At 51.7% G+C, this 15230-nt stretch overlaps 1 protein-coding gene across 1 annotated transcript; it reads right to left on the bottom strand.

Annotated features, from left to right (window-relative positions):
• Positions 1-6713: 6713 nt before the first annotated feature.
• Positions 6714-14978, bottom strand: Nagpa (N-acetylglucosamine-1-phosphodiester alpha-N-acetylglucosaminidase). The gene is made up of 11 exons (XM_005349273.2): positions 14893-14978; positions 14336-14794; positions 13348-13487; positions 11855-11963; positions 11575-11703; positions 10548-10753; positions 10398-10445; positions 9574-9675; positions 9424-9487; positions 7256-8162; positions 6714-6839 (listed from the first exon to the last, which is right to left on the bottom strand). Exons 1-10 carry the CDS (start codon positions 14976-14978, stop codon positions 7952-7954), a joined length of 1554 nt encoding a protein of 517 aa, XP_005349330.1. The 3' UTR covers positions 6714-6839; positions 7256-7951.
• Between the last annotated feature and the right edge of the window lie 252 nt (positions 14979-15230).

A 15230-nucleotide genomic window follows, 5' to 3' on the forward strand; every position in this document is an offset into this window, starting at 1 on the left:
TGTGAGCAAGTATAGACTGCATGCTGGCACTTGCCCCAAATCCAGAGCAGTAGGAAAGGGACCGTTGAAGGGAGAACCTTCCACTGATGGAAAACCTGGCCAGAATTCCTCCTTGTTCTGCTCTTCAGGAATAGCAGTGAGACACGGGACTGCAGCATTGTGTGTGTGTGTGTGTGTGTGTGTGTGTGTGTGTGTGTGTAACTTCCAGTGAGACACTGAAAGCCAGTTGTCTCCAACTCACCAAAGGCAACTGGTGATCTTTTCAATGATCTTTATTATTTTGATTATCATTGTTGTTAATTATTTGCTGTCGTTGCAGTGCTGAGGCTCAAACCCAGGCCTTGTTCATGCTAGGCAATCACTCTGCTGCTGAGCCGTGTGCTAGGCCCATTGCTGTGGTGACTGTTTTGTTTTTGTTTTTGTTTTTTTGACTTGGTTTCTTGTGTCCTGGCCTTGAACTCTACACAGGCTAAGGATGAGCTCGAACTCCTGGTCCTTCTGCATCTGCCTCTAAAGTTTTGGGATTACCTGTATGTGCCTCTGCATGGATTGTTTGCAGTTCTGGGAGCTGAACTCAGAGCTTCATACATGCTGGGCTAGTGCTCTACCACCATACCTCAATCCCAGCCCCTCTCAGTGATCTTTAAATGAGCTCTACCTGACTCTCAAACCAAAGTGTTCCCCTAGACGTGCTTTGGGGAGAAACTGTCTGGCGGCCTCTGCACATTTCCCCTCCAGGCAGTGAAGAACAGAGCGTGGCAGAGTCTTGAAAGGCTGTGCCTCTCCTGTCCCCCAACAAAGTCGTCAAACAAGAGGAACCCCTTGAACCTTTATTTGGGGTGGTGGAAAGGGGTCTGACCACAGGTATGGCTAGATTCAGCAGAGCTCTCAGCTGCACGTAGGCCTCTTGACTCCTCATCTCTTTGCCCATTGGCCTCCTGTCCTCTCTCTCTGCTGACAGGCAGCTCCAAGCCTGTACTCACAGGGTTTTCAGTGTCTAAGAGAAAGACGGGTCCCTAACTACCAACTCCCAAAGGATTCTGACTGACCCTGCTCAAGTCATACACATACACAGACTAGCAGGGACTGGGGAATAAGAAGTCCTTCTGGAGGAAAGCTGGGTCCTAGCACCCACAGATGGCTGTGGTGGCTTCCACTGTGTCCTCCTGCACTGGCACTCAGGAAAGCCAGCAATTAAAAATAGCCCGAGGGAGCTTGGGAGATGACTCAGCTGGCCAAAGGGCTGCTGTGCTAGCATGAAGACCGGAACAGTTGTGGAAAAAACCAGATGCGGCGGTGCACACCTGCAGTCCCAGTGCTGAGTGGAAACAGGAGGATGCCTGGCACTCAATAGCGGGATTGGTGAGCTCCAGGCTCAAGGAGAGACCCTGTCTCAAAGAGTAAGGTGGGGAGCAAATGTTGAAGACACCTGATATCAATCTTTGGCCTCCACACGTGCAGACACCTGTGTCACACACGCACAAAAGATGCCATCTTCAGCCTCTACATATGCACACATGTACATTATACACACGCGTAGAAGGCACCTGACATCCATCTTCGGCTTTCACATGTGCACACGCATCACACACATGCACAAAACGTCCCCCAGGAGGGCCTGCCAAGCTTGTGCCCTTTCCCTTATCCCAGGATAGACAACACATGGTGTGGGTTTCTTCCTCCACTTTGTTCATTATCCCCCTGTGGCCAGATCAGAGCCATCTACACCAATATGACTTCTTGAAACCCCAGACTTTCTTTCACTCGCTGTGAAACCCTGTGCAGGTGACTTGACTTCTCTGTGCCTCAGTTACCTCATCTGTAAGATGGGGATGGCAGTGCCTACTTCACCAAGTCACAGCGGGACAGAGGACGTGACCGGCAAGGCCTCCACACACAGTACGCACTTGGTGAGTCCAGTCCTGGCACACTCAGGGAGAGAACTGTTGGGATTTGGGGAATTGAAGAAGTGGCTGTGTTTCTATCCTGGAATCCCTGGACATTTCCCTTAACTCTGAAAAGCTAGCCAGTCAGCAACGACATCTTCCTGTTAGTGAAAAACAGGATGTTTGCTTGATCCTAGGATTTGACAGATGCATTAAACATTTTATGTCTGAATATCATCTGCTGTCAGCTTCTTAGACCCCTGGTGCCTGGCCTGGGCCAATTTCAGAATTTCTTAGCTCTAACCACAGGTGGTGGGGCACACCTGTAATCCCAGCTCTTGTGGGGTGGAGGCAGGAGCATTTCCACACATTTGAGGCCAGCCTGGTCTGTGTAGCGAGTGCCAGGCCAGCTTGGGCTGCAAGGTGAGAGACCCTGTTTCAAAAAACAAAACCCCAGACTCAGACCATTTCTCAGCTTGTTTTTCTGAGGGTCTAGCCACAGCTGATCAAAAGTGCAAGGCCCTGCTCAAGGCTTGGCCTTTCCTGCTCACAGCTAAGAGCTGTGAAACCCTGTGCAGGTGACTTGACTTCTCTGTGCTGGTTACTGTGTGGAACATCATGGAGCTGGGACGTTCCTCTGTGTGATGTCTTAGAACTCAGCGACAGCATCCCAGCAAGGAGGACAGTGCTCACCTTCTACCCAGCCTCCCAGCAAGGAGGACGGTGCTCACCTTCTACCCAGCCTCCCAGCAAGGAGGACGGTGCTCACCTGCTACTAGTGTGTGCATCCAGCCACTCATTCATCGCTCATTTCCTGCTCACTCATTCATTCTCCCGTGGATTTCTCTGCAGCCACAGAGACAGGTGCACCAGAGGAAGACAACCCCCAAGAGGGCACAGGCTGGGCTCAGGGCTGAGCTTCTGGCCCTGCTGACGTCTACCTCAGCCCTCCCCTGAGGCCTCCTCTGGGAGTCTGGGTAAGAGAGAGCAAAACCTGCCCCAGTCTCCCTGCGGCCCAGAGCTACTCCTGGGGAGCTACCTCTGGGACATCAGGGCACCATCTTGGCAGAAGCAGCCACTGTGGGAGTTTGAGCAGGGCCTTGGTGGCAGGAGCCACAGCTGCTAGGAGGTGAGGGAGTTGACAGAGAGACAGAGGTAGCCAAGGCTGGGTATTCCTTGCCTGTTCCGGATCCTGCAGGACCTACCAAGATGTTGCCCAGGAAACATCATGTGAAACCCTTGAGCTCTTTCCTGAACTCCAGATTTTTCCCAAGATATGATCTCCTTTGAGAATCTAATATGAGCCATGGACACATGCACATGGGTTTAATTTCTATACCAGGCTTTTAAATATAGAAAGTGGTCTTGGGCAGTGCCAATGTCCTCTTGATGCAGGATACCAGCACTTTCTGGGGACACCTCCTACATAAACCACTTGCCTAGATCCTGCAGGGGTGGGTCAGCTACTGGGTCAGGACTGTCATGAGAAGAAACGGACCTGAGCCAGGCTTGGTGCTACACAACTGTAATCCTAGCTCTCGGGAAGCTGAGGAAGAGGATTGTGAGTTTGAAGACAGCCTGGGCTATATATGAGGACATTGTCTCAAAAACTAACAAACAAAAAGTCGGGCTTAGTAGTTCACCAAGAAGGAGGAGCCTTGCGAATTCAATTACAGCCTGGGCTGCATTTGCTATTTCTAGTCCACCCAGAACAAACAGGCCCACAGACACCACAGACAGGTTTACCCTTTCCTCTCCCTTGCAAAACCATTAGATTACATTCCTAAAGCTAGTCCCCAGGGTCTGTTCTTTTATTTGGCCACTGACGCGTTCAGGTCCAGCCATCAAAATTCATTATTTGGTTACATTGCTCACCTGCCCAATCAGGTCTTACCAACTCACCCTAGCACAGACTTCCCCCTTTCTCCTTAAAAACCAACTCTGACAGACAACCCCTGCTGCCTGCTGTCTGCCTTTGCCCAATCCAGAGGCAGCTCAGCCCTTGCTTGTCCTACTGGGGTAATATATCTCCTTTGTGCTGAGAATTTGATGTCTGGATGCGTCCTGTATCGACCCTGAGGGGTCCTCCAACCCTTACACAGACCTTGTCTCAACAAAACAAAATTTAAAAGGGGAACTAGATATTGGGTAGAAAAAGACAGAACTCTTTGACAAATTAAAATATATTCTGCATGCCGCAGGGCGGTCACATGGCTTAGTTTATTCAAGTCATTTTGTTATAATATAATAAAATGGCAGGCAGCAGCCTTGGCAGGAAGGGGCCCCACTGATGCACCATGCAGACAGCTCACCTGGAGAGTTTTATTGGGGTGGGGGGAGAAATGAGAGAGAAAGGGAGCATAGAGCAGCTTTGTGGGAAGAGAGAGGAGAGAGGAGGGGGGGGCGGCTGGGGAGAGGGGAAGAGAGAATAAGAGAGAGGAAGAGAAGAAGACATGAGGAAGGGGAAAGAGAGGAGGTGCAGATATGACCTTGTGGGAAGAGAGAGGAGGGAGAGAAAGGTGGGCAGTGCCCCTCCCCTCTTAAAGGGGGCTTGGCACATACACAAACAGGCTATATAAACAGGCTAAGTAGGGTGACATTGTCAGGACTCTGAGCGGGCCAAGGTACTGCTTGCTTACTGGCAAGGTTCCCAAGGGGCTGGGCAGGTAATGCCTAAATGCTAACACATTTTACCAGGGCTCCACAGCATGACATGACAAACCCTTTCTGTCAATGTTGGCCTACCTGGCATAAACAGATATCAGTTCGTAACTTCCCAGGAAGTCATACAGTGAAAAGATAACGAACACAAACATGCTTGGAAAGCCCTGCTCCTCTCCCAGATGCTAAGCACATAGTATCACATACTCATGAGGAACCTTCTGGGCCTTCCTGAAGCCCCTTCAGGGGCCAGGAGTGATAGGCTCTGATGCACACTGGGTGGGCAGGTCACAGACTGGGGTAGCTGTTGCTGGACTGGGAGGTTGGGGAAGGCATCCAGACCAAGGGCAAGGGAAGAAGGTCACTACTTGGTCACAGCAAGTCACTACCCTGAGTGACAGCAGGGGAGTCTGTGTGATCTCTTCTAAAGAGAAACCAAGAATTTGGAGTGCTGACTTTAAACATGGACAACTGACTTAAATTGCATGGATGAGGGTGTGGCTCAGTTGACAGTGCTTGCCTAGCAAGCACGAAACTCTGGGCTCCATCCTTAGCATTCTACATACTGGCTGGGGTGGTTTGGGCCTGCCCTCTGGAACTCAGGAGGAGGAAGTAGAAGGATCAGGAGTTCAAGGTCATTCTCAGCTCTGTAGTAAGTATAAGTAAGAGGCTGGCCTAGGCTTCAGGAGATCCTGTCTTGACAAAACCAAACCAAACCAGACTACTACCACCAGTGAAAAATGGCCCCCATTGGCTCATATATTTAGGTATATAAGGTAGTCATCAACCTGATTACAGGGGAAGGCCAGTTTAGGGACCGTCTCCACTATTGCTTAGATTCTTAGCTGGGATCATCCTTGTGGATTCCTGGGAATTTCCCCAGTGCCAGGTTTCTCACTAGCCTCATAATGGCTCCCTCTATCAAGGTATCTCTTTCCTTGTTCTCCCTCTCTATGCCTCCTCCAACTCAACCACCCCATTCTCTCATGTTCCCCCACTTTCCTTATCCCCTTCCCCCTCCCCTTTCACCCTCCTCTCTTTCCCTCTTGCTCCCAATTTACTGAGGAGATCTTGTCTTTTTCCCCTTCCTGGTGGGGTCCATGTACGTCTCTCTTAGGGTCTTCCTTGTTACCTGGCTTCTCTGGGGTTACAGATTGTAGGTTTGTTCTCCTTTACTTTATGTCTAACATCCTCTTGTCTCATATATTTTAATGCTTGGTTTCCAGCTGATGGAGCTGTTTGGGAAGGTTTATGAGGCATGACTTTGGAGGATGTATAGCCCTGGGATGATCTTTGAAGTTACAAAACAAACCTCATGGGATTCCACTGTTTCTCTCCCCGCTCCCTCTTTCCCTCTCTGCTTGGTGTTCTGGTGGTTGCAGATCAAGATGCTATCTCTCAACTGTTTCTTCTCGCTTACAGCGTGGACTCTGGCCCTCTAAACCCATAAGCCAAATTAAACACCCACCCCCTTTTTTGTTCTTTGAGACAGGATTTGTCTGTAGCTTTGGAGCCTGTCCTGGAACTAGCTTTTGTAGACCAGGCTGGCCTCAGACTCACAGAGATCCACCTGCCTCTGCCTCCCCAGTGCTGGGATCAAAGGCATGCACCACCACCACCCTGCAACATTTTCTCTTTATATGTTGCCTGTGTCATGTGTTTCATTACAGTAATAGAAAGATAACTAAGACAAAAGTGGGTACCAGGAGCTTTTTCTGTGATAGGTCTGACCACGCATGTGTTTTTTGGAGGAAGGAGGAAGACTCTGGACTAGGAAAATAGTTAAATGCTATAAACAAGACTTAACGGGTGATCCTAGTTGGAGTTTGGAGGACAGCAATGCTAAAAGCAATGTGGCTATGAAGGCCTAGCACAAGAGGCTTCAGAAAAGAGTGGCATTAGAAACTGGGGAGACACTCTCTATGAGGGGTGCCACACTCAGACTTAATGCAGAGAGGAAGGGCTTGGTCCTGCTCCAAATTAATGTGCCAAACTATCGACTCCCCATGGGAGCCTTTACCTATTGGGAAGAATGGATGGGGGTGGGCTGGGGGGGGAGATGATGTGGAGGAGGAAGGGGGGAGAACCTTGGTTGGAATGTAAAATGAATATAAAAAAAATGAATGTTTAAAAAAGAAACAGGGCAGAGATCACAACGCAATATTTTGGCAAAGAATATGACATTTGCTCTTGTCCAAAGAACTTACCTGAGGCTGCCTGGCTTGTTGGAGATTTCAAGATGGCCTACTATTGACTCTGTTGTTTAGTTATAGCAATCACTCTTATGCAGGTCTAGTATGAAAAAGAGCAAGTGGAACAACAACAAAAAAATCACCATCATGGACTTTGCCACTCTGAAATCACAGTCAGATTAAATGCTTTCTTTAACAATTGCCTGGGTCATGTTTCATCACAACAATAGAAAATAGGATAACCGGGGGCTGGAGAGATGGCTCAGAGGTTAAGAGCATTGCCTGCTCTTCCAAAGGTCCTGAGTTCAATTCCCAGCAACCACATGGTGGCTCACAACCATCTGGAATGAGGTCTGGTGCCCTCTTCTGGCCTGCAGGCATACACACAGACAGAATATTGTATACATATTAAATAAATAAATATTTAAAAAAAAAAGAAAAAAAAGAAAATAGGATAACCATCTTTGGAAAACGCTTAGGGCCAATCAAATCCTTGCTTTCGAAGTGTAACCTCACCTGCAGCAACAACACTGATTGGAGCTTGCAGGAACACAGAACCAGGGCTCAGCATGGTCCCGGGTGGCCTTGTGCCTGGCCACATTTGTGTAGCATTGGCTAACAGAAGGCACTGGGAGTGGCTCAGACCCCCATGAGGACTCAGACCTGGTGGCTCGTTTTAGTATCCCAATTTATTCAAATATTAGAAAATTCCTTTAGGGAGCAGGAGAACAAAAATAGAAAGTCTGTAAACATGGCGACTTCCTTCCTCCCCATCGTCTTATGAGGAGCTTCCTGTGACAGGATACAGAGTTCTAGTTGGCAGTCCAGCAATGAGGCTACATAAAAGGCGGCACACCGTGGCTGAGTGGGGGTAAGTCTTTCTCCCGCTGCAGGTGGCCCAGGAGAGCTGGCCACTCTTATGATTAGGCTACAGAATTTCATTTGCTAGTTGCCTCCTGGGAGTCTTTGGCAGTGGTGAGACCTCTGTGGGAGACAGGTCTCTGGGCAGCAGACACAGGCAGGCGGGGAAGCAGGTGCAGGCTCTCCAGAGCTCTGTATTGCTGGGGTGGCATGGGCCACAGCGTGGGGACATGGCCAGGCAAGGAGTGGAGCGTGCAGCATCCATGCCAGTGGCCTCACATCCTTCCCCATAAAACTGAGGAGCAGGGACAGCGTTATCTGGGGGCATGCCATTGGCAGCCCAGGTCTCTGTCAGTCCTTGAAGGGGTTGCAGGTGTCTTCTGTCTGTTCCTTCTCTGCAGCCAGCAGCTCCCCATTCATCTCCTGCAGCGGGTGGTATACATAGTCCCCGTCGAGGTGTCGGTTCCGCTCTGCCTTGGAGCCCAGGATCAAGTTCACATTGACCACAGTGCTGATCAGTAGCAGGGCAACGAGGATGAGGGTAAGTACCAGCCACGTGGTCCTAGGACAGAAGGGACACTCGAGTGGATGGCTGAGGAGCATTATTGGGGCAGTCAGAAACCACTCGGGGAATGTTGGGCCCAGGGCCTTGGGTGAGAACTGGGGCATACTGCAGACACATGCAGGGAATAAGAGAGGCATTCTCTGATGTTTTAAGGGCATTAAAAACATTTCAGGAGTTGGGGAAATAGCTCATGATTGTCTTATAGACATGAAGAGCCAAGTTGGATCACTAGAAGGTACTTTTAAAAGCCAGGATCAATGGTACACACTGTCTCTGCACTGCTTGGGAGGTGGAGCTCCTGAGCCAGCTAGTCTAACCTAACCTTTGAGTTTCAGGCCAACGAAAAACAAGGTGAACAGCTACTAAGAATGTGCACACATGTGCATGTGCACACACGCACACATGCACACGCTCACACACTTCTAATGTGAACTTTGCTGCATTCAGATGTCACTAATGTATTTTTTGAAGTACTGGGAGTTGAACCTAGAGCCTTGTGCATGCTAGGCAAATGCTCTACCACTGAGCTACTACCTTAGCCCCCTTTTTTATGTTGTAACAGGGTCTCATTAAGTCGCCAGGGTTGGTCTTGAACTCGATCTGTAGCTCAAGCTGGCCTTGAATTTACTGTCTTCCCACTGCAGCCTCCCAGAGTAGCTGGAATGACAGGCTTATGCCAGAAGGCCCAGCTCATGAGTCAGTTTATTTATTTAGGGTCTTATGCATCCCAGATTGGCCTTAGACTCCTGATGACCTTAGATTTTTTATTCTCCTGCTTCCACCTCCCAAGTGCTGGAATTAAAGGCATGTGCCAGCACACCTGGCCTATAAAGGGTTGGGGATTAGACCCAGAGCTTCTGGCATGCTAGTCAAATAATCTGCCAATTGAGCCACATCCCAAGCCTCACAATCCTTCCCATGAGCCATCTGGGGATGGAGCTGGAGATCCAGGAAGCAGCTAAAAGGAAGAAACAGCTACACGAAGCCTGAACACATGGACGAATCCAAAAGTGAGGTGAATCCTATCTCTACAGCCTGGCTTCAGACTCTGAGTTGAGTCTCCATAGCCAGGGAGATCAAGCCCATAGTCTGTTCTGGGTTCTTCTCCCTTGCACTCACGGATGCCAGTTTCACCCATGCCTACCCTTGCTCTCACAAAGTAGAGGATCATCTGCAACCTCTGGGCGTGGGTGGTGCCTGGACAGATGCCAAGCCTCATGGATGGGGTGTGGGGGCTCGCCTCTGCTGAAATACCTACCTGGTGAAAAAGGCCAGCTCTCCCGCCCTTGGTGTGGCCTCCGTTGACTGGAGACACTGCTTCTCTGTAAGACACCAGACGGAAGATGCAGGGTTTGGGGAAGGTCTGCCTACCCCAGACCTGCCCCAAGGACTCGAGGAGGCCCTGTACCTTGTGAGACGCTGCAGTTGCCAGTCTGGGGGTCGCAGGGACACTGGTGATCACACTGGCAAGGACTCTGGCAACCTGGCCCATACCAGCCCAGAGGACACTCTGTGGAGAGGAAATGATGGCAGACAGGTTTCACTTTAGAGAGCAGGGTCTACTGTTATTCAACAGCCTGGCTCCTGGATGTGTGCAGGGCCATGCTGAAAGAGATGTCCCCTCAACCCTGCGGTCAGCTCTCAAAGGTCAAGGTTGTGGTTCAGTTTCTAGAGTGTGTGCCTGATATGCATGGGACCCTATAAGCTGAGTATGGTGGGAGGTGGAAGCAGGAAGCAGCTGTTCAGGGCCATCCTAGGCTACGTAGTGAGTCAGAGGACAGCCTGGGCTGCATTAGGACCCCATTTCAAATAAAAAACAAGCATATCACCTGACTTTAAGGGGGGCTCTAGAGCTGATGACCATAAAAGAAGGAAGAGACAGGGGATGGAAGTGTGCTGAGGCTGACCCCAGAGTGACACCACCCACGCCTAGGAATACCAGGGGCTGACTTCAAGGTGTGAAGGACTTTGGTGGATCTCCTTCAGGGCTGTGGCCTGACCACATCTTGTTTTTTGCTGTTGTTCTTTGGAATTGAGTAGACAGTGCTAAAATCCAGCCTCCTACTTGGTGGGAATTTTTCAGCAAATTCAGGGAGGACATAAAGAGATTTGCATGTGAAGTGAGAAGGGGCTCTGAAGGCAACTTCCAAGCCAGAAGGGAAGGCATTGTAACAGCTGCATGTTGCAAGGCCACCCTCTCCAGGAGCTTTTGCAGGCCATTGGAGCACTCACCCTCACTGCAGTTCGATCCCGTCCATCTGGCATCACAGTGGCAGCCAGCTGCAAAAGACCATGGAGGCCAGGTGAGGGCAGAGGCAGGCCTGGCGTGAGAGAACTGGGGTCCCACCAGAGCACCACCCTCCTTATGGGCTCCCCACTCACTCTCTGTGCACAGCCCATGCTGGCTGCAGTTGGAGGGGCCACAGTCTAGCTCGTTGCAGGCGGCACCCCGCCAGAAGCGGCTGGTGCATTCACAGCGGCCATCCACACAGGTCCCATGGCCACTGCAGTTGGGCGGCTGGCAGTGGGGTTCATGCACACATACCACGGTGGACACACGGCGGGGACAGCGCCACATGTTGTCCTGGCTATGGGGGAGTCATTGTGAGGAGAGGTCTTGGCCTTGGTGCTGGCCTCTTAAGTCTCTGCTGCAGCCTATGAAGGCTGCTCCAGCTTGCTTCCATCTCCATCCTGACACTTGTGCTCCTGCATGTGTACGTACATTCACACATACGCTAGGTGATGCACATGCACGTGTGCATATGGAGTCAGGACAACCTTAGGTACTCAGCATTTATTTTATTCATTTTGTTGGTATCTCTCTGGCCTGGACCTTGCTAAGCAGGCTAGGCTGGCCGGCCTGAGTGTCAGGGTCACCTGTCTCCTCCTCCAAACACAAGGACTACAAGCATGTGCTGCTCACATCTGGCTTTTTAAATGTGGGTTCTGGAAATTGAACTCAGGTCCTCTGCTTGCAAGGCAAATCTTTTTCCTGCTGAGCAGTAGCTCCAGCCTCTTGTTGGGCCATTTACAGGCTTTCCACCTTGCATACAATGTGCCTTCTGGTGGAGGGCTCGCTCAATGCTGGCCAGCCATGGCCTTGGCTTCTACTTCACTATCCTGAACACTGTCCCAAGTTTCCACAGCACACTGAGGAAAGAGATCTTGGCTCACAGCCAGGCGGTGGTGGCACACTCCTTTAATTCCAGCACTCAGGAGACAGAGGCTGGTGGATCTCTGTGAGTTCGAGGTCAGCCTGCTTTACGGAGTGAGTGCCAGGACAGCCAGGACTGTTACACAGAGAAACCCTATCGCCTGGCATAGAGCAGGGTCTCCATATTGACTGATTGAGACAGCTGAAGGTAGGCCATGGCTTCCACTCTCACCAAGGTGGCGGGGGTGCTCTTACCAGTGATCCGAGGGGTAACTGGCCAGGCTCCCATTGAGCACAAAGGTGGCAGAACCACCTCCATCCAGGTTGATGGCATTGACCACATCTTGTTTCAGCAGGAACTCCGCCATCTCCCATAGGTTGATGCTGTGCAGACGGGGTGTGTAGCTGAGGTCAGCAGGGAAATACTATCACGCCTATCGGGGCAGGTGAAGCTTCTAGAATGGCTCAAGCTGCCTTGTCCCACCCACTGCCCAGAAACTGAGCACAGACATCCCCGAGGATTCCTGGGACTCACCCACGCTGCTCCGTCTGTCCATCTGCATGGAAGAGTACGAGCTGCCCCTTACGGTCATGACCCACAGCTGTCCTGGCTGATATCACGTTCACAAATTTGCTAAAAGAACCTGAAGGAGAAGGGGCCTGGCTGGTTACCCAGACCTCCAGGGGGCCCTCTGTGCTCTTCAACTTTCTCTCTTTTGACGGTGCTGGGGGAAGGAACCTTATGTGTGCAAGGCAAGTACTGAGGCACATCCCAACTCCACCTTCCATGAGCCTCCATGACACAGACAGAAGACTCTTCAAGTGACCTCATTCTCCAGTAGAAACCTCCGTGTTGGTAGAATAAAACCAACAGGTCTTGCATGAAGCCCTGGTCTTGTTTCTGTGGTTCCCCCTCACCTAGCAGCTACTGTCTGCCTTAGGGCCTTGCACTCTGCACTCTGACTAGGAACTGTATGCCTCTGCCCTGAGTTCTCCTGACAACTTGTTCTTTTGATCCAAGACAGCCTCCTCAGTCATCCCCGCCCCCCACTCCCCACTCTGAAACAGCCAGAGACTCTCAGGACCAAAGCATCCTCTCTCACCCCAGCACTCTGCACTCTGGAGGTGTGCACGCATGTGCACATGCCTATGGGAGGCAGAGGACAACCTCGGGTGTTGCTCCTCAGATGCCTTGCACTTTCTGTTTGAGACAGAGTCTCACTGTGTAGGTTAGGTTATCTGGTATTCAGAGACTCATCCATCTCCACCTCCTAGCTCACTCTCCCTGGCACTGCAGGCGTGCACCCCGGCACTTGACTTTTTATGTGTTTTCTGGGAACTGAATTCAGGCTCTCATGCTTTCAAGGCAAACACTTTACTGCACAAGCCAACTCACCAACTCACACCCAAGTGGCTCTTAAACTTGAGCATCTATTGGAGTCACCAAGGAAGACCCTGCACACTTGGGCTGTCAGGACTTAACCAGTGGTTCCTGAGTGGGCTGTGGGCTCATGGTTCTGCCTTTATGACAAGCTCCATGGCTGTGCAGAGGCTACTATCCCACAGATCTGCAGCACTTTTCTCATACCTGTGCATCTGTTCCCCACCCGTCCCTTTCTCCTTCTGTCTTTTTCGGCACTTACCAACTCTTTCCAGCTTATTGCCGAATATTTCCCTCCTAAGGAAGACTGAAGTCCCACGACTCCCGCCACAGCGCTAAACACTGCATAGCTGCTCAGTAAATGTTCGGGAACACTGAAGAGGAGCCTACTCACACTGTTCCCGGGTCTCAAGACAGCTGGTGCTGGGACCAGGAAGGTGGCTCAGAGGGTAAAGGTGCCTCTTGTTACACTTGTCAGCCTGAGTTCAACACTCAGGACTCACAAGATGGAAGGCGAGAACGAGTTGTCCTCTGACCTTCCCCCACACACTATGGCACGCACCCCCCTCCTCTGCACACACAAAGGAAATAAATCAAAGCATAACAACAATAAGAAAGAAAGCACTACAGCTGCCTCCCTTCCTGACCTGTCTCCTGCGTCTCATCACACTCGATGGCTTGGCTCTCGTTGATGTAGATGCTTCCGTTGCGGACAAGCCACACAACTCCACTCAGCAGCTGCACGAATGGATTCACGGTGTCCAGGACCTCCTCCTCAGATAGGTACCTGGAAGCAGGAAGGCAGGAGGCTCACTCACAGGCAGGAACAACTCCAGGTTTTTCTGTAATTTTCTTAATTCATTCACTAATTAGCAGCTGTTAGACTCTGCTGTCCTGGCTGCTTAAGCAAAAGTCAAACAGCCAATCAATCAGACAAGCCTTATATCAGCACCAGAGGTCTAGAACACTCCATAGATTTCGAGGCAGTCACACAAATACCGCACCAATTGCTCGTGTTTCTGAAGGCCTCAGTCAGGGCTGTTTGAAATAGTGCCAAAAACTGCAACCAGGGGCTGCTAAGAACCGGGGAAAGCCCACTTTCCAGCCTTGGCAAAAACTGTTCATCTCGTAAGAGAGCTTGGACACTAGATGGTGCAATCTTCTATTCCTGCCTGCCTGCTGCCACTTCTGGTTGCTGTCAAATTTCATTGGTACAGAAACTGTCAAGGAGGTCACTCGACAAGCTCCTTGCCTACCCAGGATTTCTATCCGGGATAGCAAAAGGCCTCCAGCTAGCTGTCTGGGACTTCTCCATAAACTCCATGTTATTTCCAGTTGGTTCCATGGCTTCACTGAACATGAAATGTTTGTTTTCTCTATTCCTAGGGAAAGTTCACTGAGGCACAAACTGTGCGTTCAGGCTCATGGTCGCCTACCCAGGACCCAACACAAGGCCTGATCACAGGAGCAAGCGTTCAGTGACACACGAGTAAACTTCAAAGACGCTGTCGGCGTCCCCACTCTTAAGGTGAATAATGGGAAGTTTGGTTAGGTAATCTGGGCACGGAGGGATGGCTCTAATGCACATCGGAGACCCTCTGCCCGCGACATCCCCGGGGCTCCCCACCTCCTCACCCGGTGACCAAAGTCCCGTCGCGGCGGATCCCGAACTGCGCGTTCTGCAGCCCCCCGGAACTGCTCACCAGCTGCCCGTCGCTCACCACGTTCCCCAAGCACTCGCCGGTGCCCATGCGGAAGAAGCCACCGTTCTGGGCGACGAGGCAACCGGCCGGGACGGCTGTGTCCTCCACCGTGGAGCGGCGCTTCTGGGCGCAGCCTCCGGGTCCCCCGGGCTCCAGCACCGAGAAAGTGCTCAGAGGCGCGGCGACCCGTGTCAGGTGGCCGGCCACAGCGCGGCCCCCGAAGTGCGACACAAAAGTGCGCACGGCCGGGCGGTGGCTCGCGCTAGGGGTCGCGGGCGGCGGAGGCCAGCTCTCGTGCTCGCGGCTGCCGGCGCGCACCCGGGCGCAGTCCCGCGAGGGACGTGTGCGCGCGAGTGGGTAAGGCAGCAGCAGGTCATCGTCGCGGGAAACCCTGCGGGGGACGGGGCGATCGTGAGCTCGGGGGGAATGTGCCCGAGAGCACGCAGAATAGGGGGACCCCAGCAGGCCGGCCCCGGCAGCTGCACTCACCCCGAGCCCAGGCTGCACCACGCCACTCCGAGCAAGCCGAGCAGCGAGAACAGGAAGAGCAGCCGGCGCCTCCTGGGCGCCGCCATATTGGATCGGGGCTCCAGTCACGTGGGCCCGCCCCGCGTGACTCCAGGCTAGGTGGTGGGTGCTTCCAGATTCCAAAGGCCTACAAACCTTCCTGTTTTACTCCTCCAGATTTCATGAGGGAGGGTAAGGCTGGAAGGGCGATAGGTAACTTTTAATATGTATTTATGTTTTTTTTTTTTCAAGAGAGGGGACAGCTCTGGCTGTCCTGAAACTCGCTCTCTAGACCAGGTTGGTCTCGAACTCACAGAGAT

The sequence above is a fragment of the Microtus ochrogaster genome, chromosome 7, assembly GCF_000317375.1.
Source record: "Microtus ochrogaster isolate Prairie Vole_2 chromosome 7, MicOch1.0, whole genome shotgun sequence".
In the NCBI taxonomy this organism is placed as follows: domain Eukaryota; kingdom Metazoa; phylum Chordata; class Mammalia; order Rodentia; family Cricetidae; genus Microtus; species Microtus ochrogaster.